The 22,646-nt window shown below is 33.2% G+C and overlaps 1 protein-coding gene across 1 annotated transcript; it reads left to right on the forward strand.

Moving 5' to 3' along the window:
* Nucleotides 1-8,736: 8,736 nt before the first annotated feature.
* On the forward strand, nt 8,737-22,157 carry LOC144844478 (patched domain-containing protein 3-like). Its single transcript, XM_078701414.1, has 17 exons — nt 8,737-8,897; nt 11,038-11,281; nt 11,891-11,958; nt 12,296-12,412; nt 13,098-13,239; nt 13,707-13,801; nt 15,492-15,612; nt 15,954-16,077; nt 16,344-16,453; nt 16,905-17,219; nt 17,410-17,547; nt 17,694-18,011; nt 18,416-18,574; nt 18,918-19,043; nt 19,478-19,622; nt 20,002-20,123; nt 20,325-22,157. Exons 1-17 carry the CDS (start codon nt 8,818-8,820, stop codon nt 20,571-20,573), a joined length of 2,673 nt encoding a protein of 890 aa, XP_078557540.1. The 5' UTR covers nt 8,737-8,817; the 3' UTR covers nt 20,574-22,157.
* The last annotated feature ends 489 nt before the right edge of the window (nt 22,158-22,646 follow it).

The following is a 22,646-nucleotide window of genomic DNA, read 5'->3' on the forward strand; positions in this document are numbered from 1 at the left end:
TTTTTTAAGGTTTTTTAAAATGGATATTGGTACTACTTTGATGAACGATATTTTTGTTTTGTTCATTTAATTATAAAAAATAATTAGTGTATGCATAATAACAATGCATTGTGTACCTGTTTCATATTTTTTTAAAATTTTTGATTTCATACTTTAGGAGATACCATTTATTTAAAAAGGGGTGTTTTTCACTTTTTTTTAATTGTTAAATGCAACTAAACTTTACTTCACCATAACGCCCAAAGTGGTGTATTTTTTTAGCTGATTTATTACAAATAGGTAGTTCTAATGTTTAATAATTGATTTCTAAAATAAAATACTGGGGTAATTTAAAAATCTACAAGCAATGTTGCGAGAAACATAGGCATTTTTATAAAAAAAAAACATAGTATATTAGTAAAAGCATTTTATTTTCTTTGATTATCTGATTTGAAACTCATTGTTTAGAAAAATTCTTAATGTTTTATATAGTTCTAGTTGTGTTGTGAGAAAAAAAACCAATATTTTTAATTATAGATTCAGTAATTCCCAGTTTTATGTCATTTTATAGGTTTTCCTCTGGAAATTTGAATAAATTATCAGATCGTTGTGAATTTTAATCTTTGCAACAAATTACTCCTCTCTTATTTTGAAGCTCCTCTTTCATTTTTTTACTTCTTTTATTTGCTAACTTAAGCAGATCCCACATGCCCATCCACCACCACTTTCGACTACCACCCACCCGCCCCCCCCCCCCCCCCTACCCCGACAATAACCACAAAAAGATAAACTGGAACACTTTGGTCGATCATCCACTATAGAGTGTCAAATGCATGCATTCAAGCACCACCCACACTGCCGCTACCATCGCCCCAACCAATATACGGATTCAAACTCCTCAATCCCACCCCTCCCCCTTTGTCCAAGCCCCCACCCACCACAAGTTAACAATTGCAATGCAAAAGATAGGACATAAAGTTAAGTTTTTAGACCGTCGCCTCCAACCCGCTAACTATTTCAAACTCCTGGATCCACCACTTTCCCCTCCCCAAAATTGAACCAATCAAAAGTCAATGATATACTCAGGTATGTTAATGCTACATAACAAATATTGAAGCCCTGATGTGAAATTTCATTTCATTTAAGGTCAGCATGTAAAATATCACACTTTATATTAAACATTGGTTTTAAATTGAAATTCTATATTTTTGTTACTGTGATGGTTGGATTCAGTAATTATAATTAATTAATAATTATCTGATAATTATTTAATTTCCCTTAGTTATGCATAGCAACAGTTTTTCATACCTATCTTATACAAATTTAAATTTGTAGATTATTAGCAGGCATGCCTTATTTGCATTTTCAAATTACCGTTTTACAAGGTCATATTCGTAAGGACTTTCTTCTGTGATTATTTTTATTCATGAAAACCCCATATTTTATTTACAGCGGGCACCTCCCGTAAGCGGCCAGTTCTTCCTATCTAATTACTGCATTTGGTACCTACCGTAAGCGGCCTCCCGTAAGCAGCTGCGGGCACCTTTTTATACTAAAAATGAGATTTTTTGTATGATATATGACCTCCCGTAAGCGGCCACCCGAAAAATGTGATACTTATTGCATGGACCTATGAATTAGAGGTCCATGTTTCTTTATATATTAGCTTTATTTCGAAGCGGTTTTAAAAACATTACTGTGAAGAGATGAGAAAACTACACAGATTTTGACCGACCATTTTTCATATGATAAATTTAAAAGCTTTTAAAATTTGTCTGAAAATGCTAAAAAATACTAAACCACCTGATTATAAATAATAATACAATTAGCTGGAAAATTGAGAGGCTCGTTTTGTTAAGAATATCGTGTATAGCCATAATACGTGATTTTGGCCCTTTATCGGCAGAACCTCCCGTAAGGGGTCACCGCCCGTAAGCGGCCACTTTTCCAGGTCCCGAGGGTGGCCACTTACGAGAGGTTCAACTGTATTTAAAAAAACAATTATCCTTAGTTACGCATAGAAACAGGTTCTAAGATAACATAAATAATACATTTTGACATAATTTGACCCAACAAATGACAAAGGGTCAGACATTTTCTGGGATTCAGTAGATAAGTAAATTTGGGAAAAAGTAGTAAAGCTATGTAATCAATTGTTTATAGTCATTAAACCCCATATTAAAAATATTGTACTAAGATACGTAGAGAAACAGTTGCTACAATACACTATAGGTAAAATGCTGCTGTCATTTGACCTCAATATGTAAAATATATGTTTAAGATAACACTAAAGGTCAATTTTTTACCTTTATTCAGATTTGTCAAGACTTTCTTTCTGAGATTATTAGGATTCAGTATTTAAAGTAAATTTGGCAAAAAGTAGAAATGTAAAACTATGTAGAAAAAATGTTTTGTATTTATGAAAAACCCCTTATTTTTAAAATATTTTCGCATAGAAACAGTTACTATGGTAATATCTTGACCTCATTTGACCTCAAAATGAATTTACAAGGTCAAGTTTGTAATCACTTTAAGATTATTAGAATGCAGTAGAAGTAAAATTGAGAAAAATTACAAATGCAATCAATTCTTTGTATTCATAAAAACGCCATTTTTTACGTTTTTTTTAAAAATTACTTTCCTTAGTTACACATAGAAATGGTTGCTAAGGTAACACTATAGGTAAAAAATGAAAATTGTTGAGAATTGTTATGAACTATCTTGTAAATTTTGATCAAACATTAATAGTTGTAGTAAAGTGGGGACCTGTCCTGTTTTGCATTCTGACCCCTTTTGACCTCAAATGACCTATTTACAAGGTCAGATTTTTTGGGAGGTCTTTCTGTATCTCTTTACACAAAATAGATGTAAAAATTTATAAAAACCATTGACGCAATTATTTCAAAGTTTAACATTATTTTCCATCAACTAAATATTTCAATGCAAAATACTGTTTTTCTGGCAATTAATTGAAATAAACCTGGCAACACATTCTCCTATTTTATCTAAACTATTCGTATGACTCAAGTAGCATTATGACAAGCCATATATACATTTTATTATTGGATTAGCCATATTTAAATTGTGTTTCACGTGTTTTGTTTGTTGATATTTTGTTTGTATGTTTTTGTATTTTTCGTATTTTCCTGGCAGCACAAAACCTATGTAAAAAATTTACCCCAGTGTTTTTTTCGTGATTATTGTTGACAAACCTATTGACTATCAAATTACAAAACCTCATTGATATAAAAACACCACTTTGGAAGTTATAGGTACGTTTATGAGTTATACTTTTATAAAAAAAATATTTTTTAAAAACACCCCTTTTTAAAATAATGGTATCAACCAAACTCCATTTTGTAAATTTTTTTTTTCTACATTAAATGGAACTCAATACATGTTGTTTACACTGCTATAAACAAAAACTGTATAATGTAAGTATTTTTGGTTAAAACAAGTATACAAGTTTGTACTTTTTCACTATAGAAAATCTGTGAAAAATGGCAAAAACATCAAAATTTGGATAATTGACCGTTGTCATGGCAACGGAGGCTAAAAATTAAAATGAATGTTGTAGATATGCTTTTTATTGAAATGTCTATTCATGGTAAAAATTTGAGAGAAATCCATTTTTTTACATCTGCCACCAAATCTTTGATTTTTACAGACAATGGCTCTTAAATTGTCTGTCAGACAATGGTTTTGGGGTTATAATTAAACGTTTCTTTTCTGTGTTTATACATGAATAAATATTATGTTTTTGTTACAGAAGTAAAATACAACAAGAATTCATACTTTGATATGTCATAATTGTGCAGTTGAAATTGAAAAATAAAAAATACTGAATCTGTAAAAGATGATGTGCTTATTAAATTTTTTAAATAAAAATGATGTCTAAATAATATTACTTTATTATACTAAACATTGCTCATTGCTGGGGGTCACTTCATCAAGCCTAGATGCTTCAAGTGTCAACAAATTGTATCCTATTACATCCAAAAACTTTACTATTACTGTATATAGACTGTTTTGATAATAATTTAATGATTATCTGGGCTGACAGCGAATTACATATTATCTATATCGGTCTAGATTGACAGTCAAATGGGACCCATTGTAAATACCAGAAATAATGTTTTAATTATTTGACAGTGAATTATTATAATACTGGCCTATGTTGACAGCAAGAACAAAGTCATTTATTTATTGAACAAGATTTTACAGATTACTGTCTACATGCATCTATAATACTGTATTATCAGCAATATGGTAATGGTAAGCATAACGGAACATTGTGGTCATCTATGGAACGTTCAGTAACGCCATGTTCCTATCAACTATTTTATACATGTGATCTTCCACAAAGCGGATAAGTCACTGATGAGGCAAAACTGGCTTACTGCCACTAGAAACGCAACGCAATGACGTCAGCGAAACGTAAGTGATTTGACCAATCACAAAAACCGATAGATCATCCGAACTGTCGCTTTTTATTGGTCTATAATTGCGTTGCATCTCGTCCTTTGCGTTGCCTCAAGCTTTATGTTGAATTATTTCACATAATTTACTCATTCAATGGCTTCTTCACCTCCTTTCGGGAAAAAACATGTAAGTTAAATTACATTGCGGTATAATAAATACATGAAATGAAAAACAGACAGATTGTGTTTGTGTTTTGGGTGAACCTGAAGGTTTTTGGGAAAAACGCAATTTTAATCGAATGAATGAATGACGATCTTACAGTACCCTCAAACCTGAGTAGGCCTAAAGGTGACTCCTTAGTCAATACAGCAGATTTTACACTTACTAGGCATCTCTGACCTGATATATATATCTGGTTGCTTTAGACTTGATCCTCCTTAGTAGATTATATACGGTAAGTTCAGTTTAATATTCGTTAAGAGTAATACATTTGCCACACATGGCGTATCATGACTACCTTTGCTGGAAAAACAAATTTAAAACGACACTCTGTAAAAGAAAACAAGGCCATATACATGACTGCAGTCGAGTGTTCAAGTTAGTGTTTACCGACCAACCGACCGACTGACCGACATAGTGAGCTGTAGAAACTAAAGAATTGAGGCAATCCTCCATTATAAAACTATTTTGTAGCCTATTCCGCTGCCTCACTTCAGTGTAAAAAAGTGTTAAACACGTAGTTACATGTTTAGCGTGCTTAAAACCTAAACGTGTTTATAGCTATATGTTGTTTTCCTCCACTCGTTTAGCAGTCAAATGTCACTATTTTTTTCAGTAAACATGTTTAGGTACGTGTTTAGCGTTGCGTGCATACCCTGGCGGACTCCACACATAATAAGCTCCACACGTTTAAAACCTAAACGTGTCTTTATATTGTTCCACATGTTTAACAATCAACACGTCACTGATGTGTTGAGTTGGATACAGACTACATGTTTAGAATGTATTTAGAACCTAAACATATGTTCATATCTAAACATGTTTAAGGCTAAATGTGTGGAAAAAGTGGGTACAAAATACATGTTTACGATCTAAACATTATGTTTAGATAAACCGAACACATCGACGAACTGCAGATACTTTTTTATCGTAACATTCTTTGTAGGATAATTAGCCAGACTCTACAGCTCACTATGCCGGTCGGATGGATGGTCGGTCAGTTGGTCGGTCGGTAAACACTAACTCAAATTTACTTTACACAAGATACTGAAAAAAATATATTTCTGAATCATGCCTACGATATTTTAATGAAGTTAATTAAATTCATAGAAAATCAGACATTCAAATTAACTAACTTCTAATCAAACTAATGATGAAAGGCATTTCCAACCATACATGAGCTTCCAGAGTTAAATAATTCACTGACACAAAAAGGTAACAAAAATATTAGCACTCATACCATTTATAATTGAAACTTTATACAAATAATTTCAATTTAGTATGCAAAATTTGGATCTCAATTTAAAAAAAAAATTCCTAAACATATTTGAGTTCCTCTATAATGTTGAAATAACTGAGTGACTATTCTGTTCAACTGCTGTTAGAATGCTTTTCAAAGTTCAACCAACCAATAGTATATCAAGAGTTTAATCATTTCGATAAGCAAATAACAAATTAAACAATTTTTTTTTTTAAAGTTATATATAATAATTGCAGTAAAACATTCAAATTGCAAACACATCTGTGAGTTCTCCATGTGTTTAAATAATCAAATATATTATTTTCTGCTATATAGTTATTCAACCGCTGTTCAACCTAACAACATTTAATTAAAAGATTTGTATAATTTCGATTAGCAAATAGGCCTAAATCGTAAATACAAATAATTGTTTATGTAGGAATTACGGTCATACCTACTGCCCTCCTCTGAGAAAAGGCCGTTTTTGAGTAGTGTGCAAAACGCGCGTTTCAGTTTATTAAAATGTAATCGAAGTGATTTACATGTAGTTGATGGTGCATTTTGTAGAAGTACACTATTACCAAATATGTCATGCACTCTGATTTGGGTGTCAAAATAGAGTCTTAGTTATAGGTGGTAAATTGAAATAAAAATTATCAGTATCCCTTTACAAGCAAATTTAAGATGGGATACTCTTGTTAGCAATATGATTTCTAATAGTAGCCGTAGATTATAATATGCTTAATCGTCTTAAGCGTTTTGGAGTTTCTGCTTCCGATTTGGTGTCCGTTTATGTGGTGTACGTTCGTCCTATTGTCGGGTATGCCTCACCAGCGTGGCATAGTTGTATTTCTATAAAACAGTCTCTCATGATTGAGCGAATTAAAAAAAGAGCGCTTCGGATTATATTGGGACCTAAGTACGACACATATCTTAACGCACTTAAAAGTACTAATCTTCAGACACTTGATACGAGAAGAATTAAATTAGTAAAGAATTTGCACATCGATGCGTCTGTTTCAATTCATTCAAAGAGCGGTTTCCTATTATTTTTTGTTCTCACAATATGCTCCTTAGAAAATCCAACGAATTTCTCATCCCCGTGCTCAAACCGAAAGATTATGCCAAAAGTGCTATACCCTTTCTCGCCAAACTCCTTAATGACAAATGATTCTTGTTTTATTGGTCGTCATGTGCAATTTCTCCTCGCGTGCTTATGTGCTACTTTTTGTCTATTTTCAATTTTGTATATTTTTTATCGATTCTTGAATTCTGTACCTTTATATTTTTATATTTGTAATTTTTTAGATTTTTTGTCCTCTTGATGTGTACATTATCATGTTAATATTGTTTTAATTCAGCCTTGTGCTGCGATTACGATATAGGCCTATTGAATAAATAAATAAATAAATTTTTAAAAAATCCTTTTCTCAGCGTTTATGAACCTAGTATATTATTATAATGTAAATGTGAATTATATCCAATTGTGGTTTTAAATTATTTAAACGTTTAAATTAGCTATAAATGCATCATGTACATGTTTATATTGATTAAAAATACTTTTAAGGCATTATTATTAGGACAATTTTAACGTCAATTACGTCAATTGTGCATCTTATCTAATTAGCTACCGTATTCATAAAGAAATTATCTGATTGGATAATCGTTCTTTGTCATTCAGTTTTAAAGCATTTACCCAGGGTATTTAATTGCAGATGCAGATATTTCATATTTATAGCTGTATTTTTGGCTAGCTGGTGATAGATTACACCACTAAAAGCCAAAGAAACAAAGAGATAATGCTTTTAAATGGACCCGAGAATCGGAGGTTCACGAAAGGTGCTTTTAAAGACTGGAGTAAAATACAACCAGACTATCACCTCGGTAAAGAAGATGTGTTCATCTTTGGATGGGTAAAAAGGGGGAATGGAATGACGCACCATGTGCTCATAAAATGCATTATTAATTATTATTATTATAATTAATTATTAATTCATGTTACAAAATCTGTTATAAATTAGAAATGAAATTTACATAACATTCACAGCATTCATTATTTGTTTGTGTTATAGTCACTGAAATGATGAACTGTTAATGCAAACACACAGACCGTTTCAATCAGAATTCATGTAACGTTCTGTATGAGATTGGCATACTATAGGCCTATGACGATAATCAAGATGATAAAATAAAAGTAAGTAAATGTGCTATGATTTGATGATCTTTAAATTAAAGACCATCAATACACAGTAATAAATCGCGCCACAGAGAATATGTTATAGGCCTACATAATATACAGTACTGGTATTTGTCGCAGCCAGACATAATATCAAAGGATTGTTACTATACGTTGTTAAGGCGAGCTACTAGATCATTAATTATTGTTTAATCACTTTAGAATATCCATTAAAGGAAGAAACGCGAATCCCATTCATGATTTTTGCGGATCTTCTCAGCCAAGTCATTCGCAAATTTCATTCAACATGCGGCGCGCGCACGAGAGTGACAATGGACGTGTGCTGCTGTAAATGTTGTATCTCATTATATTTCTAGCTAACGCCTCAATACTTTTAAGTAACTTTTAAAAAAGTCTTGTATAGTCCATTATTTTACAGAATACGTAACGTTTCACAGATAGGTCGGAGGAAACAACGCGACCATTCTCTGGAGAGGTCATCAAACTAACGAACGTAGTTATGTAATCACAACAAAACGCATTTGTAAAACAACAATAAACTCAACTAAACTCAGCATCAATGAAGAGATTAAACGCGTCATTTCATTTCATACATATTCATAAGCTAAGCGACCTATCAGGTGAAACGTTTATATTGACCTGTCATCCACCATCATGCATGCAATGCATCAGAGATTCAGATTAATATTAAATACAAGGAAGAAGAGAACGATGGTTTAAAAACATAGGTCTAGGCTAATCATTTGTTTTAACTGCAATTATGGAAGCTGACAAAGGGGAACCTTGTTGCAATAGAGTGAGCAATGCTATTATATCCACATTCGAGTCATTGTTTAAAAGGTTAGTAAAAGTATCGGTAGGCCAGTCTATTATACACACAATGCAGTGCAAGCTCGCTCCTGTTCCACGCTCCTGTGAGAATGTCTGTGTGTGTATTATTTTACCGTGCTATTCTCATAATATTAAATGATAATAAGTAGGCCTAAAGTAATGTAACGTTGTAAGTGTTGCTTGTGTAAAGTGCAGAAAGACTATTTCATTTAATATCTCAAAGAAAACATAGGCATACAATATTGATATTTTATGAATGAGTTTGAATGCAGGAATTACTTTTATTTACGGTGTGGTGGTAGGTTATACGCATGTGCAGTGAGCGCTGTTACATAACCTTCACATATCGCGTATGGCCGATATTATTATGATCTATAAAATACAATAAAATGATATGAAAAATAGTAGCTCTTTTATTTCCCATCGTCATCGGCGTCATGTTATCGTCAGATCGTCAAACCAACATTATCATTTTAGTTTTCGTCAAATAATCGAGTCACGTCACTTGTTCCGGAATACCTAGAAAAGTCAACAACCGTACGTACGTGGTTGATTCATCCAAAAACTACAGATTATCAGTACAGGTACAACTTTCCCAGCAATAGGCCTATGACCTTAAAGCTCAGGTAGAGGCATGAATTTTAAATATAATATCTGGTTAATTGTACATAAATCAAATATTTGTAATAGAAATCAAGACGAAAAAACATGAATTTCCCTTACATGGTCAAATACAAAATTTGGCAAAATTCTGCCATAAAAACCAGGAAGACTTTTTTCAGTAGTTACTGTAGTTAGTTTAACCTAATGTAATAACATGTCTAGTGACTGCCTAGAAGGTGAAAAAAGATGGTGGATATACGGTGGATAATGTTTGTTTTAGCATAAAAATAAAATCTGAAGTTGAATATAAATACCAGAAATGTAAAATTCAAGTTATATTGCCTATATTTAGTCATCTGATAACATTTTTTACCACAACGTTTATTTTTCATAGCTTTTTAAAATGCCTCTCTATTTACAAAATTTGTGTATAAAAGAATAGAGATTTTACTGTATAATTTGAACTATCCCCCCACTGATAAGAAAGTGCTTATTTTCAACAAGCTCGTGTAACACAAATAAAATCCCAAAAATTATGAAACATAGGGGAAACTATAGATCGATAATTATTGGAATGTACTTAAAAACCACAGTTGTTGTACAGGCTCGGGTTGTTAAATGTGGGTTCATCAATCGACTGTTCTTTCAAACCAAATCTGGAAATATGCATTATAAAATATTGGATTTGATGTAGTTGTGACGTCATGGTCAGTGACATCAAGGCAATCTAACCAAAGTCAATATTGACTATGTCATGAGCTATTCTAACCATGGAGCTATAACTAACATAATATTTCCTTTGGTAGCGCTAATGATTTGCATTATATTTTAATAAGCCCTATTAGTAAGGAATATTAATTATTTTTTGACCTATGAACCAAAAATAGAGATCATTAAAATTGTCAATTAGACTTAACATTGTACATAAACACACTAGAACGATTGCAGCATCTATCTAAAATGTATTGACGTGTGCTGTAGGCCTACTGTAGGCTACTGCCAGGGAGTTTCAGACCTGAAGATATGGCATGTCAAATCAAGTGGCATGCAGGGACAATGCTAAGGTTTGCTTAGTAGTAGCATGGAGGTTCATAGTAGTAGGCATATTTAATGGAGGAAATATACTGCGATGAAGCTCCCAATAATAGGCCTAGTAGTAGCTGACCTATAAACATTATGAATGACTATGGACGTAACGGTAATCGTAGACATATACGGCGGTAACACTTATACACCTATAGATCGTTAAATGAATTTGGCCTATACCACTGACTTTTACTTAGGCTAGGCCTACCAAAATTATCGTAATAGTTATTAGGCACATCATATTACTTTATAGAAACTGCACCACAAGCGGAAGAATCTGCCAATAGTACGGAACCCATCAAAGTTTTGTTATTTGAGTTCCAGGGCTCAGAAATGGTGGCCATGAAAATAACCTAATCTTTATGATTACTGAATTGTAATTTAATAAATTGAATCCGGATATTTAATATAAAGTCTTTATTACTACCACAGTTATTTGTGATCATTTTCTTTTTTTCAGAATCGGTTCTTTTGTCGGTCAACACTCTTGGATATGCATCTTTGTTAGTGTTGTTGTAACTATAGGATTTGGTATTGGTTTTACCATGATAAAAATAGAGAACAGACGAGAGAAACTTTGGGTACCTGCCGAGTCTGACAACCAGGATTATCTAAGATACGTCTCCGAGAACTACAAAGACCCATTCCTCGAGACAATCATCTTTGAAAATGAAAATATATTAACTCCAGAATCATTTAAGGCCGTAAGTTGAATTACTGCTTCCGAAATTTGGATCAGTCTGTTAGCTAGATGCCCATTTAGCGTGTCTGTAATAAAAATAATATGTTTTCGTCGATTAATACGACGTCACCATGCCCATAAAAGGCTGTGATTTTACATTGGTTCTCAGTTTGTCGTACCTTATTTTTATTTTTTTTAAATTAATATTTCGGTATTAAATAGCCTATGGCTGAAAATTGATTTATTTAGATACTCAGTAGCTCATATAGCTCATAATTATAGCTATCTTAAGGTCTGTCTACACTTTCAAACTTTATGTGACAAACAAAATGTGACCAGTACAGTATATGGACACGATGATGTCATATCTTTATTTTAATACTTGTTTGATGAGGCTATTTTGTTTTTACTAATTTTAAACCTGATTAATCGATTTACATAAATAAACTATTTTAGGTCAAGTGCTTTGACACAGATCAAATCGAAAGTTGAGTTTTAAGGATTTAATGACGAACAGTCAACTCTAATTACAGTAAATCGTTGGTTAGATAAATTAGAAATTTGTCTAATACCCAGTAATATTGTATTAATTTAGTTAAAACTGATTTCGTTTTATTTGTTAATATTACAGATGTTTCGAATTGATGAATTGGTTAAAGCCATTGATATTGGTAAAAGTTGGGAATCTATTTGTTTTAGGTATGTGAAACGTTTTAGGCCTACTTATCTGTAATGTATGTATAATGTAATAATATGAGGACGAAATCAGACTTACTGTACCTGAAGATTTTGCTTACATTTGTGATGAATGAGAACGATAAGGAAAAAATAAATGAAATTAAAGCGCTAATAATTGTTTAATTAATGGACGAATTTGTACCATCGATATTTGATGTTTCCCACTAGGACGCAACGCAAGTAGTTTGACCAATCACAAGCGATAGATTAATCGAACTGTCGCTTATCATTGGTCAACTCGCTTGCGTTGCGTCCTAGTGTAAACCAAGCTTTAAATATTTACCTTTCCATGTTGTAGGTCTGGAGAAAGCTGTTTCGTGAATAGTATTTTTGAACTTTGGGGATTTAATAAAACGGTTATTGAGAGTTTATCGCAAGAAGAGATTCTACAGAAAATAAATGAGGATCCTATAAGGTATGCACTAAACGAGTGGCGAAGTTTATCGGATATTAAACCAATCGGACCCCAATATTTTCGGAACTACTACCAAAACATGATTAGTGATAATAGACCAATCAGCTAAATGTAGTTTTGCAAAATATAAGCTGTAGCAAATTAGACTTCTATTTCTGAATAACATAATACTTGTACAGAATATGGAGGATGTTAATACAGGTAGTTTGACCTTTCGGTATATAAACATATTAACAAATACTATTATCCCCTCTTCACTAATGGCTTTCTAGCACTAATTATTTCTAAGATAATTATTGCGTTCTTAAAGAATTAATGATTAGATTCATCTTCTTATGCATAATTGGCAACAATATAGATAGCCTACCATTTTCCTTAGTGTATCAGTAATTATGATATACATTCATGTTTGAACTATAAATCCATGGAAACGGATGTGTACTTTAAATTAAAATATGTTTTCTATTAAAAAATTCCGTTAATCAAATCAGGGAGATCTCCCTGATCAAATATTATACGTGACACCTCCTCTCCTTTTACTGACCTTTTTTTAATTCTTTATTCAACAAGGCCATATACATGGCTGCAATCGCGTGCTCAAGTTAGTGACCGACCAACCGACCGACATAGTGAGCTGTAGATGGTCAGATACCCTTTTATGTATTCAATATTTTTTATCCCGTAGCGCAATGACGGGTAATGAAGTTGATGTACTATCGTATCTTGGCGGTGTTGATGATGAGACATATATTACTTCAGCCAGTACCGCCTTAGTAATATATGGGCTGCAAGACAACAGTGAATTTGATGAGTCTGCAGGCGAATATGTAAGTAGTGACTAATAGTACTAGTAGATGTCACACGATGTAATGTGAGGAACGATTTCAATGAGTCACAAGTATCGATTTTTCTTTAAATATATTGTAAGTTGGCCGTGCCCTCTTGCAAATATTATAGTCTGTCTAGCCTGTGCCAAAATGTTACCGGTAGATAAAATGCTTCCTTATAATAATTAAATGCCTCCCAATTGAACTGTAAAATTATATAATATCCCTGAGGAAAGTAGTTCAAAAAGGTTATTAAATTCCCCTTCTCACCCTGGGTACAATAACATACTAGATGACAAAGGTTTGTACACAGTAGCTTACTATATTGTGTATGAATGTGGCGGGGCGTTTATTCCAAACGATGTTCCATGGTGGTGTTTATTTGAGGGGGAATTTATACAAAACAGGGCTTTTATTAGAATAAATATTAAATATAATGCAGTGCAAAAATAACAATCTTTATTTAGGTTGACCCAGATGCTGAAGAATGGGAATTAGAATTTATTGATATTTTTACAGCAGACCACGAGAATGTGACAGTGTACGGGTTTTCCGAAACAAGGTAAATGGTATAACAATTCACGTTTCCTTTGCTTCAAACTGCTAAGGCTTTGTTCCAACTTGAGCAGCAATGCAATGACGTAGACACAACGCAAGCAAGTTGACCAATGAAAAGCGACAATTTAAATAATCCATCGCTTGTGATTGGTCAAATCGCTTACATTACGATTACGTCCTTGCATTGCGCCCTAGTGTGAACCAAGCTTTGTTACGTTCCCACTTGAGAAGTAATGTAAGGACGTAGACGCAACGCAAGCGGGATGACAAGTTACAGTTCGAATATCCCATCTGGCAATAAAGAGAATTGCTGTCTGTACATCTAACTTAACGTTCGCAAGAAAATCCTTTATTCTAGCCTGGCGTAGGGGTTGCTCTTAGTAAATCTTTCACGCTATCGCACTCTTTTATGACATTGTTAACAATATGCTTTGTGTTTGTTTATGAGGTACTTGATCGACAACAATGCAGCCTCACAATCGGAAAATAATAATCTTTTCAACCTCGTTTTTTTAGTCATTTTTATATAAATAAACGAAATTAGTTACATAACAAAATAGGTTCACAGAGTCTCTTGCTGGAGGATTGTACAAGATAAAAACGGAGACATTTTTAGAAAATGCATTTTGATAATCTGAAATCAGCGGAGAAAGAAAGTTTCGTCTTAAACGATATTCGGAGTTTCTGATGTTTCCTACCATAGAAGTGCCAACAAACTTGAATTGTTCATACGTAGTCATGTTTTACATTATAACGTTTATATTCGCCATAAAGACACACTCACCAGTTAATTAGCTATGTAGTTTGTAGGCCTAGTTATCCTACCTTATAACATGATGCTCATTTTGTTTTCAGAAAGTCCATCTATAGGGGATATTTGTAGACACGGTTTTTGTCCCCTTTACCTTGAAAAGACACGCCTCTCCCCTCTAATTTATGTCCCTGAATCATTTCTTGGAAGTTATGTAACCTTATAAACTTACATAAGCTGTGCATTAAATTTATATAACATATATTATAACTTTGCTGTATTGTTTAGCCATAAAGTATTTATAAGCTTTATGTAGACTTATAACCAAGCCACTTTGCTCCTCTCTTGCCTTATATAACGAAAGTAAATACTTTTCATTCAAACAATACCGGTACACTTACTTTAGTAAGCCTACATTGTATACATTCCAACTGTTTATTGTATGTACAATATACAAATCTTTAACTTATATAACTTAGCTTTTCACTTACATAATGTACACTACTGTAGTAGTACAACTAAATTTATACCATGTCCTATACATTAGGTTCATACTAACCTGCGCTCATTGAATAACTCAGTTCCAATCAATATTCATTTTGATCTGCGAATTGTTTCTAATATAGGTCTCTCAAACATTGTAATCTCCCAGACACTTACTGTATATAATAAATATTTATAGTATAGTATTTGTACTGTTCTATTGTATTGTTGCGTGAGTGTAATAAATGCTATTAAAATATGATTTTAAAAGTATCACATATTTAAACACATTATCACTTTTTATCAGATCATCTCTTTTTTAGGTAAATCTATAGTAGATGACAAATATTGGTTGACCCCTGGATAAGGTCTTTTTTGTCCACATAACATTTATAACAAATTCAATGGAAATGCGTATTCTCAAAATTTGCCATTTAACAAATCATTTTTTTTCCTTCAGTTTTTCACTTGAGTCTAGTAAGGCCATAGTGGGCGACACATACTGGCTTGCCGCTGGATACGGTCTTCTTTTTGTCTACATCACATTTATGTTGAGCAAGTTTAATCGAATTGAGCATAAAGTAAGTAAAGTTATGACGTCTTTAGTGGGAAACAATCATTAAGGGCAATTTAAACAGACAAGCGGTAATAATAAGCGGTAAGCGGAAAACAAAAATATAGAATCTATGTTATTTCGTATGATCGGAGCGGACGGGCAGTTGAGCGGAAACCCGTCCAGGATATTATATTATGTAGATTCTACGTATGACAAGCACGCGGTTTCTATGTAAATTGGCCTTTAGCCCTAGCTGAGTTAATATTATACGTAACTGTACTCGTTGACACTCCTAGAAGAACTTTTAGTTCGTTAACTTTTTTATTTATATATTCACCATGATTGGTATACTAATTTTTCATTCAGGTTTACATCGCACTAAGCGGCATCATAACAGTCGGCTTCGCAGTTTGTGTCTCCATTGGGTTTGGTTCAATCCTAGGCTTCATCTACACACCGGTTCATTCAGTTCTGCCGTTTCTTTTACTTGGTAAGAGTATTACACAAGTTTCATATCATTCTAGATTTGAAATACTGTATAATTAACACATCAAAACCACAACTGTGTAGGTTATTACTCAAATGATTATTTTGGCTCTGTCAGGTGGCGTACGGCCATACCGTACTTTGTTATATTGTGCGTTGTCTTACCTCTACCAAGGCAATATAGATTGCCTAGTCTATACTAACTAAACTACCACTACAATAGTCCTTGCTACTACTATTTATATTTAACCAAATTCATTATTTATTTAGGTATTGGTGTGGACGACATGTTTGTAATAGTTCAGTCCTGGGACAATTTAAGTGAGGATGAGAAAAATGAACCCGTTTCTGTGCAGTGTGCGTTAGCACTGCAACATGCGGTAAGTCGTATGTAATAAAGAAGCTGTCTGTATAATAATACAAATGCGTGGAGTTACTAAAAACGACCTATGCTACTAACCAGCTCGGCTACGACTAGTGTCCAACACACGTGATGGAAATGAAAATCGCAGATGTTCGCTCTTCAGTGGAAAGGGTACGAATGAAAACATTGGATTCGCGCGAACACATTCGCCTACTGTGGAAAACAGGCTTAAAGCGGTGCCTTTAATGGATATCTCGAAAACGATTCGATGTTTTTTTAGGAAGTTTACCGCGAGTGTGTTTTGCGTAGCGGATCTGAACCTGGCATTATATTTCAAATATGCGCTTTTTACAGTATTCAGTAATGTAACCATACCATGTATTATAGTATCGAGAAGAAGTTCATTTAATGTTGAAATTCGATGTTAGTATATTAAATAATCATTTATTGTCCTGTTTGTTTTATAGGGTGTTTCTATTACGGTTACATCAGTAACTGACTTTTGTGCGTTTGTGATCGGAGCAACAACCATTTTACCAGCTTTACGTTCCTTTTGCATTTTCTGTGGAATCGGCATCATTTTCTTGTATTTCTTCAGCGTAGTATTTTTTACAGCGACGCTTTGTTTAGATATACGACGCGTTAAAGATAGACGTAACGCGTGTTGCTGTTGCTTTCGGGCTTCAGATGACTATGAACCTTCACAATGTTCTCGAGAAAATAGGTTACAACGGTTTTTTGAAGATATTTACGCACCTGTCTTAATAACGACTTCTGCAAAGGTAAGTGTACCGTGGTTATCCAGTACCGCAGTGGAACTTTAAAAGGCTACCCTCCCAGTAACTAAATAATAACATTGAGACGTGATGATTTGTTCTGTTTGATATTTATGCAGAAAATGTTATATAAATACAATTGGCTTATGAATACAAGAGGCTTACAATTAAAACGGGAATTATCGTCTTCTCTTAGGTCGTTGTATTATTAATTACCGCTACTTTTCTTGGATTTGGTATCTGGGGTTTGTTGGAATTGAAACAGTATTTTGACTTTAGATGGTTTTTACCACCGGATAGCTACACAATAGATTTCATAGATGTCTCTGAGAAGGTAAGTACTGTTTAGTAGTTAGGCCTATGCATATGTTCGTGTCAAATATTTAGGCGCACCTTGAGACTGAGAGCTACAGGTTTAAGCAAAAGCATACAAACATCGAATCGTACACAGTGTTGATTATGTTGTCGTTCTATCAACAGTATTATCCACGTAGTGGTCTACCATCGTCAATATACTTAAACGAAATAGATGTTTTTAACGAACGATCTACTATTGATGCTCTTTACGAAGATGCTAAACAAGATCCTTATGTAGATCCTGTGTCGTTCGAGAGTTGGTATAATCGGTTTGGAGAATGGATTCAGGCAAATAAGCAAAACACACATGGATACAATAATGCCACGATGTGGCCTGACACAAGGGACACCTTTTACACGTGGTTGTTTCAGTTTTTAAACGATCCTACTGGAGGAATTCATACACCGGATATTATTTTTGATGAAACTATGAATATTACCGTAAGTGTAACACATTGTAGTCTATTTTAACACTTTAGGCATTAAATTGGCATGATCTATAATACTGAGCGAGTTCTCAATGGTTTGGGTAGTGGGATAATGTTGTAGGCCTATTGGGGAAATAGAAACGTTTAACCATGCTAAATATATAATTATATACTGTACATAATATTCAAAGATTGTTAAAATTGTATTTGTGTATGTGCATGGCCCAGTAAAAAACAAACAAGAGTTGATCTGGTCCTACGTGGTTAAATAAAGTTTAATTGAATTGTCATAATTACTACTGTTTTATAGACCTTACTTATCATGTCTTTCTGTATCTTGTGAAACAAACACATTCATGTCTCCTGCCTGTCCTGTTTAGTCTTAGCTTCAATTGTATTTAATCGTTTTTTTAACAGTCTTCTCGGATTAACTTCAATCACGTGGTTTTCCAAGGATCAACGGAGGAAGTAAAAGGCATGGATTCTATGCAGGAACGTGTCAGTAGCGTTCAATTCGAAGAAGATGGAAATGCATTCGTTTTCAGTCCTTTTTACTTGGACTACGAGTCGAACAAGGTTTACGAAATGTCCAATACTTCTTGTATTTAATTTGTATTGATCTTGTTAGTAGTCCTAGTAATGACATTTAATTTACAAAATGAAATATGGCAAACCAATAAGTGTAACACTGTAAAGCTCTTTCTACACTATCAAACTTTATATGACAACAAAATTAGATATACGCATATATGGACACGACGAGTCTGACGTCATATTACTAAACAAATTTGGGCACATCACACTTTTTTGTCAAACTAGTTTGATAATGTAGACTAATACACAATATAGGCATAATAGTATAAAACTTTTTTTATATAAAAATAAATAACACAGTCTAAATTCGTTACCTCTTTTTAAGGTGATTCAAGATGAACTACTTCGAAATATGGGCCTGGCATGTGCTTGTGTATTTGTCATAATTTTGCTGCTACTTGCAAATTTACTCACTTGCTGTCTCGTCTTCATGTCAGTTTTCTTTACCCTGGTAAGTATCACATTTTTAAAGATTCGAAACAATAATATTCACACACTCTGTGATTTGAGTAAAAATGCTCTACTCGTACGAACTATTTGCTTTAGGAAGCCAAACATGTCTAACAATAAAACAATTTTGAAGAGGGTTTGTTGTCGCCACCTCCTCTATGAATCGGAAACTGAAATTCCAATATACATCGTCTGTTTATGAATAAAGTCGTAGCAGGCATGATATTTTCGTTAGTTCTATTCACACTGGCGTCAGTACTGCGTCTATTACGCTATCTTTATTTTTGTAATTCATAATATTCAGATTATTAATTGGACCCCATTGAAAACAATGTTTTAACTGTTACGGGTTATCCTTGTATTAATATCTATCTGGTTTTGCTTTTTCTTCTTGTTGATTTTTGCCAAATAAAATCAAACTAACTTTCCTTATAGATTGATCTAGCTGGATTTGCTCATCATTGGGGTTTGACTATTGACACAGTGGTAACAATTAACTTGATTCTATCTATCGGCATTGCTATTGATTATGCAGCTCACATAGGTCATAGTTTTATGACAGTAACAGGCACTAAGAACGGTAAGTTGGGCCTACTTCTTAAGTAAAGACTTTTTTAATAACGGTAAAAAAATATATTCTGTACATTGTATTTATTACTGCTTGTGCCCTCCGTAACAAACAAGTTAAAAATGGGAGAATTATTAATCATAAAATGGCATTGAATAAGGTTTTGTCTGATGTGTTCCTGCTAGTTTGACAGTCAAAATGTAGAAATCTCCTACAATAATTGGAATATTTTATCATTGTAAAATAATTTACATATTTTGACATTCTTGATCATATCAGTTGAATGTTGGTTGATTAAATATTTTGGTCTTTTGAATATGTATTGTAGGCTAACTTTCAATCTAGCTATTGATGAACCATTTCTGTTTTAATTTACGTTGTTGCGATACAGAACGTGCACAGAAAGCAATTACTTGTATTGGGCCTGCAGTTTTCAACGGCGGCTTGAGTACATTACTTGCATTCATTATGTTATCAATATCTCAATCTTATATATTCAAGACATTTTTTAAGGTAAGTTAAGTTTATGACAAAAATAACGTTCTGTAACTGTCTGTAAATAAATCAATCAGAGTAATTAGCAAGAATTGTTATGCGCGGAGTTGAAACTATTCGACGCCTTCGTTCAAATGAATTAATGACGCAGCACTACACGAACAGCAATCGAAATGCGTTATTATTAGACTAATGATGATATTTTTTATTTGTATATAGGTGTTTTTATTGGTTGTTTTATTCGGTTTATTCCACGGCCTAGTATTACTGCCAGTTTTACTTAGTTGGTTCGGCCCAGCACCATACGCATCAGCGCTTATTTCACCTACTGGTACCGATATCAATGTAAACGGCCATGCCAACGGTAATGTGGAATCACAGATCAGTTCGGACACCAAACACTTTGATAACTCTGCCTACAATTCAGCAATCGACGAAAAGGAGAATGGCGAGGTGGAAAAGATTTAAAGTATTCGCCCAGCAACAGTTTTTTTTTTAAATTGCCTCTATCCGTCTAGAGATTGATGCAAAGTCACTCTTAACTTGTATAAATGAAAATAGATTATAGATAAGATATTGAAGAGATACAGGTTCAATTACTACAAATTCATTTTGATTTACGATTATAAGAGCTAAAGCAAAGTCAAGTGGTTGGTGTTGACATGCAGAATTACATTTTTAAACAAATATCATTAGTTGATGATGTGGCCCTTTCATTCTACTTAGCAGCGTTAACCCTACATTACATTCCAATACCTCCTCACAATTCTATGTATTGTCTATTTATAAAATTAATGTTTATAGTTATATCAGTATTGTTGGTACTAATTAATTTAATATAAATCTTTTAATCTAAATTATAAACATTTCGTAAACGAGTAATATAAGAGATAATCATTTAGAATTTTCATTTGAAGTGAGGTGCGTTTGTATTAAGCTTGTTTATATACATTTGAGTAGCTCAGGTTGTAGTAGTTAAGCATGGATAAATTAATTTCTCCGTGATTTAAGCAGGGAGGTGTAACTCTCAGGTTTAAGTAGTTTAGTCGCAGGGAAAGGACTTTCAAACGTTATTCACCAAATACTGTTTTGTTACCTTTGTGAATTCACGTGTGTATATATATATTATACTATTTATTTAGTTCTAGTTGCAAGCATAACGTATCTATTTTCTACTTTCACCAGTACTGATACCGAGTACAGTTACTAAATACCTCATTTCTATAGCGCCTTTTTCATGAATGCAAAAATGCATTATGACTGGGATTGAAGCTTGGTTCACACAGGTAAATTAATCAATCACAACTCGTTAGATCACATGAACTGTTGCTTGTGATTGGTCAACGCACTTGCGCTGCCTAATTGAGTTGCGTCCTTGAAGTGGGAACCAAGCTTCAGAATTTAGTAATAATATTACGAACTCGTAGGCTACTGGGTCCGTCTCCTTTAGAGGCACCAAATAAGTATTAATGTATAAGCCATTTTGGTAAATATTTATTGAGAAAGACAAAGTGGATAAGCAAACCCAAGCAATACCGTATTTAAAAGAACAATAATATGAGAACAATATATATATATATAGGCCTATACCCCCAATTGGGGTACTCTGAGAATTATTTCATTTAATACGTAGAAATATATTGGTTGATTGATTGGCTATATTGGTATAACAGATTAGAGGTCGTAACATCGAATAATTAATTTAATCAGCAAAGAGTAGGCTAATGTTACCGAATTCAGAATAAATTTCCGAAGGAACACAATAGGCCTAGTACTTGAAAGAGAGTAGACTCCACGGTGTCAGTGAAAGATATAAGATTGAATACAAATTTTAAAGCAATATCAATTTTAAACGCACAAACTCTAAAAGAATACGAAGTAGGTTATGATTATATTGATAATATAAAGTAAATGATGAATGAATTGCTTAAAGCCAAATTCGATGATATACCTCACATCTTGACTATCACTATATTGTTAACATAGCAGCTTTTAAGTTAATTAGTGTACCAAGGTTTACATTTTTACAATAATAAATTATACTATGCTTTACTTTAATTTTTTTTTTTTTTTTGTAATTTTTAGTGCGATTTTCCCTCTAGTCTAGTAATGCATTCTTTTAATTGCACGAAACGTCTTTCGCTGCACCAAGAATACCACCAATGTACCCAAATTAATGGGTATGTCAGGCAAATAAGATTTTACAAACACATAAAATGAATCAGAAGGGTTGACGATGTTTGGGTTATCAAACCCATTTGACAGACTTTAGACTTTTTGTAACTAGCATCATCAATCTTATAATGTATAGGTCCATGATCAAATGATTGTGTATGTATCTTGCATATCAACAAATCCGAACCATAATACATGACTTATAGTTATCTGACGTCATTTCAATAATCTTTTGATAAGTTAACGTTTTCTTTTTTCGACGCTTAACGAGAAGACAAGTAATTCCAATCCCAACAAAAATACAAGCAGTGATGCAGACAACACAACACAGTATTATACGGTAGGATTTTGTCCGTAAACTTTATA

Source organism: Antedon bifida, chromosome 6 (genome assembly GCF_963402885.1).
Source record: "Antedon bifida chromosome 6, ecAntBifi1.1, whole genome shotgun sequence".
In the NCBI taxonomy this organism is placed as follows: Eukaryota; Metazoa; Echinodermata; class Crinoidea; order Comatulida; family Antedonidae; genus Antedon; species Antedon bifida.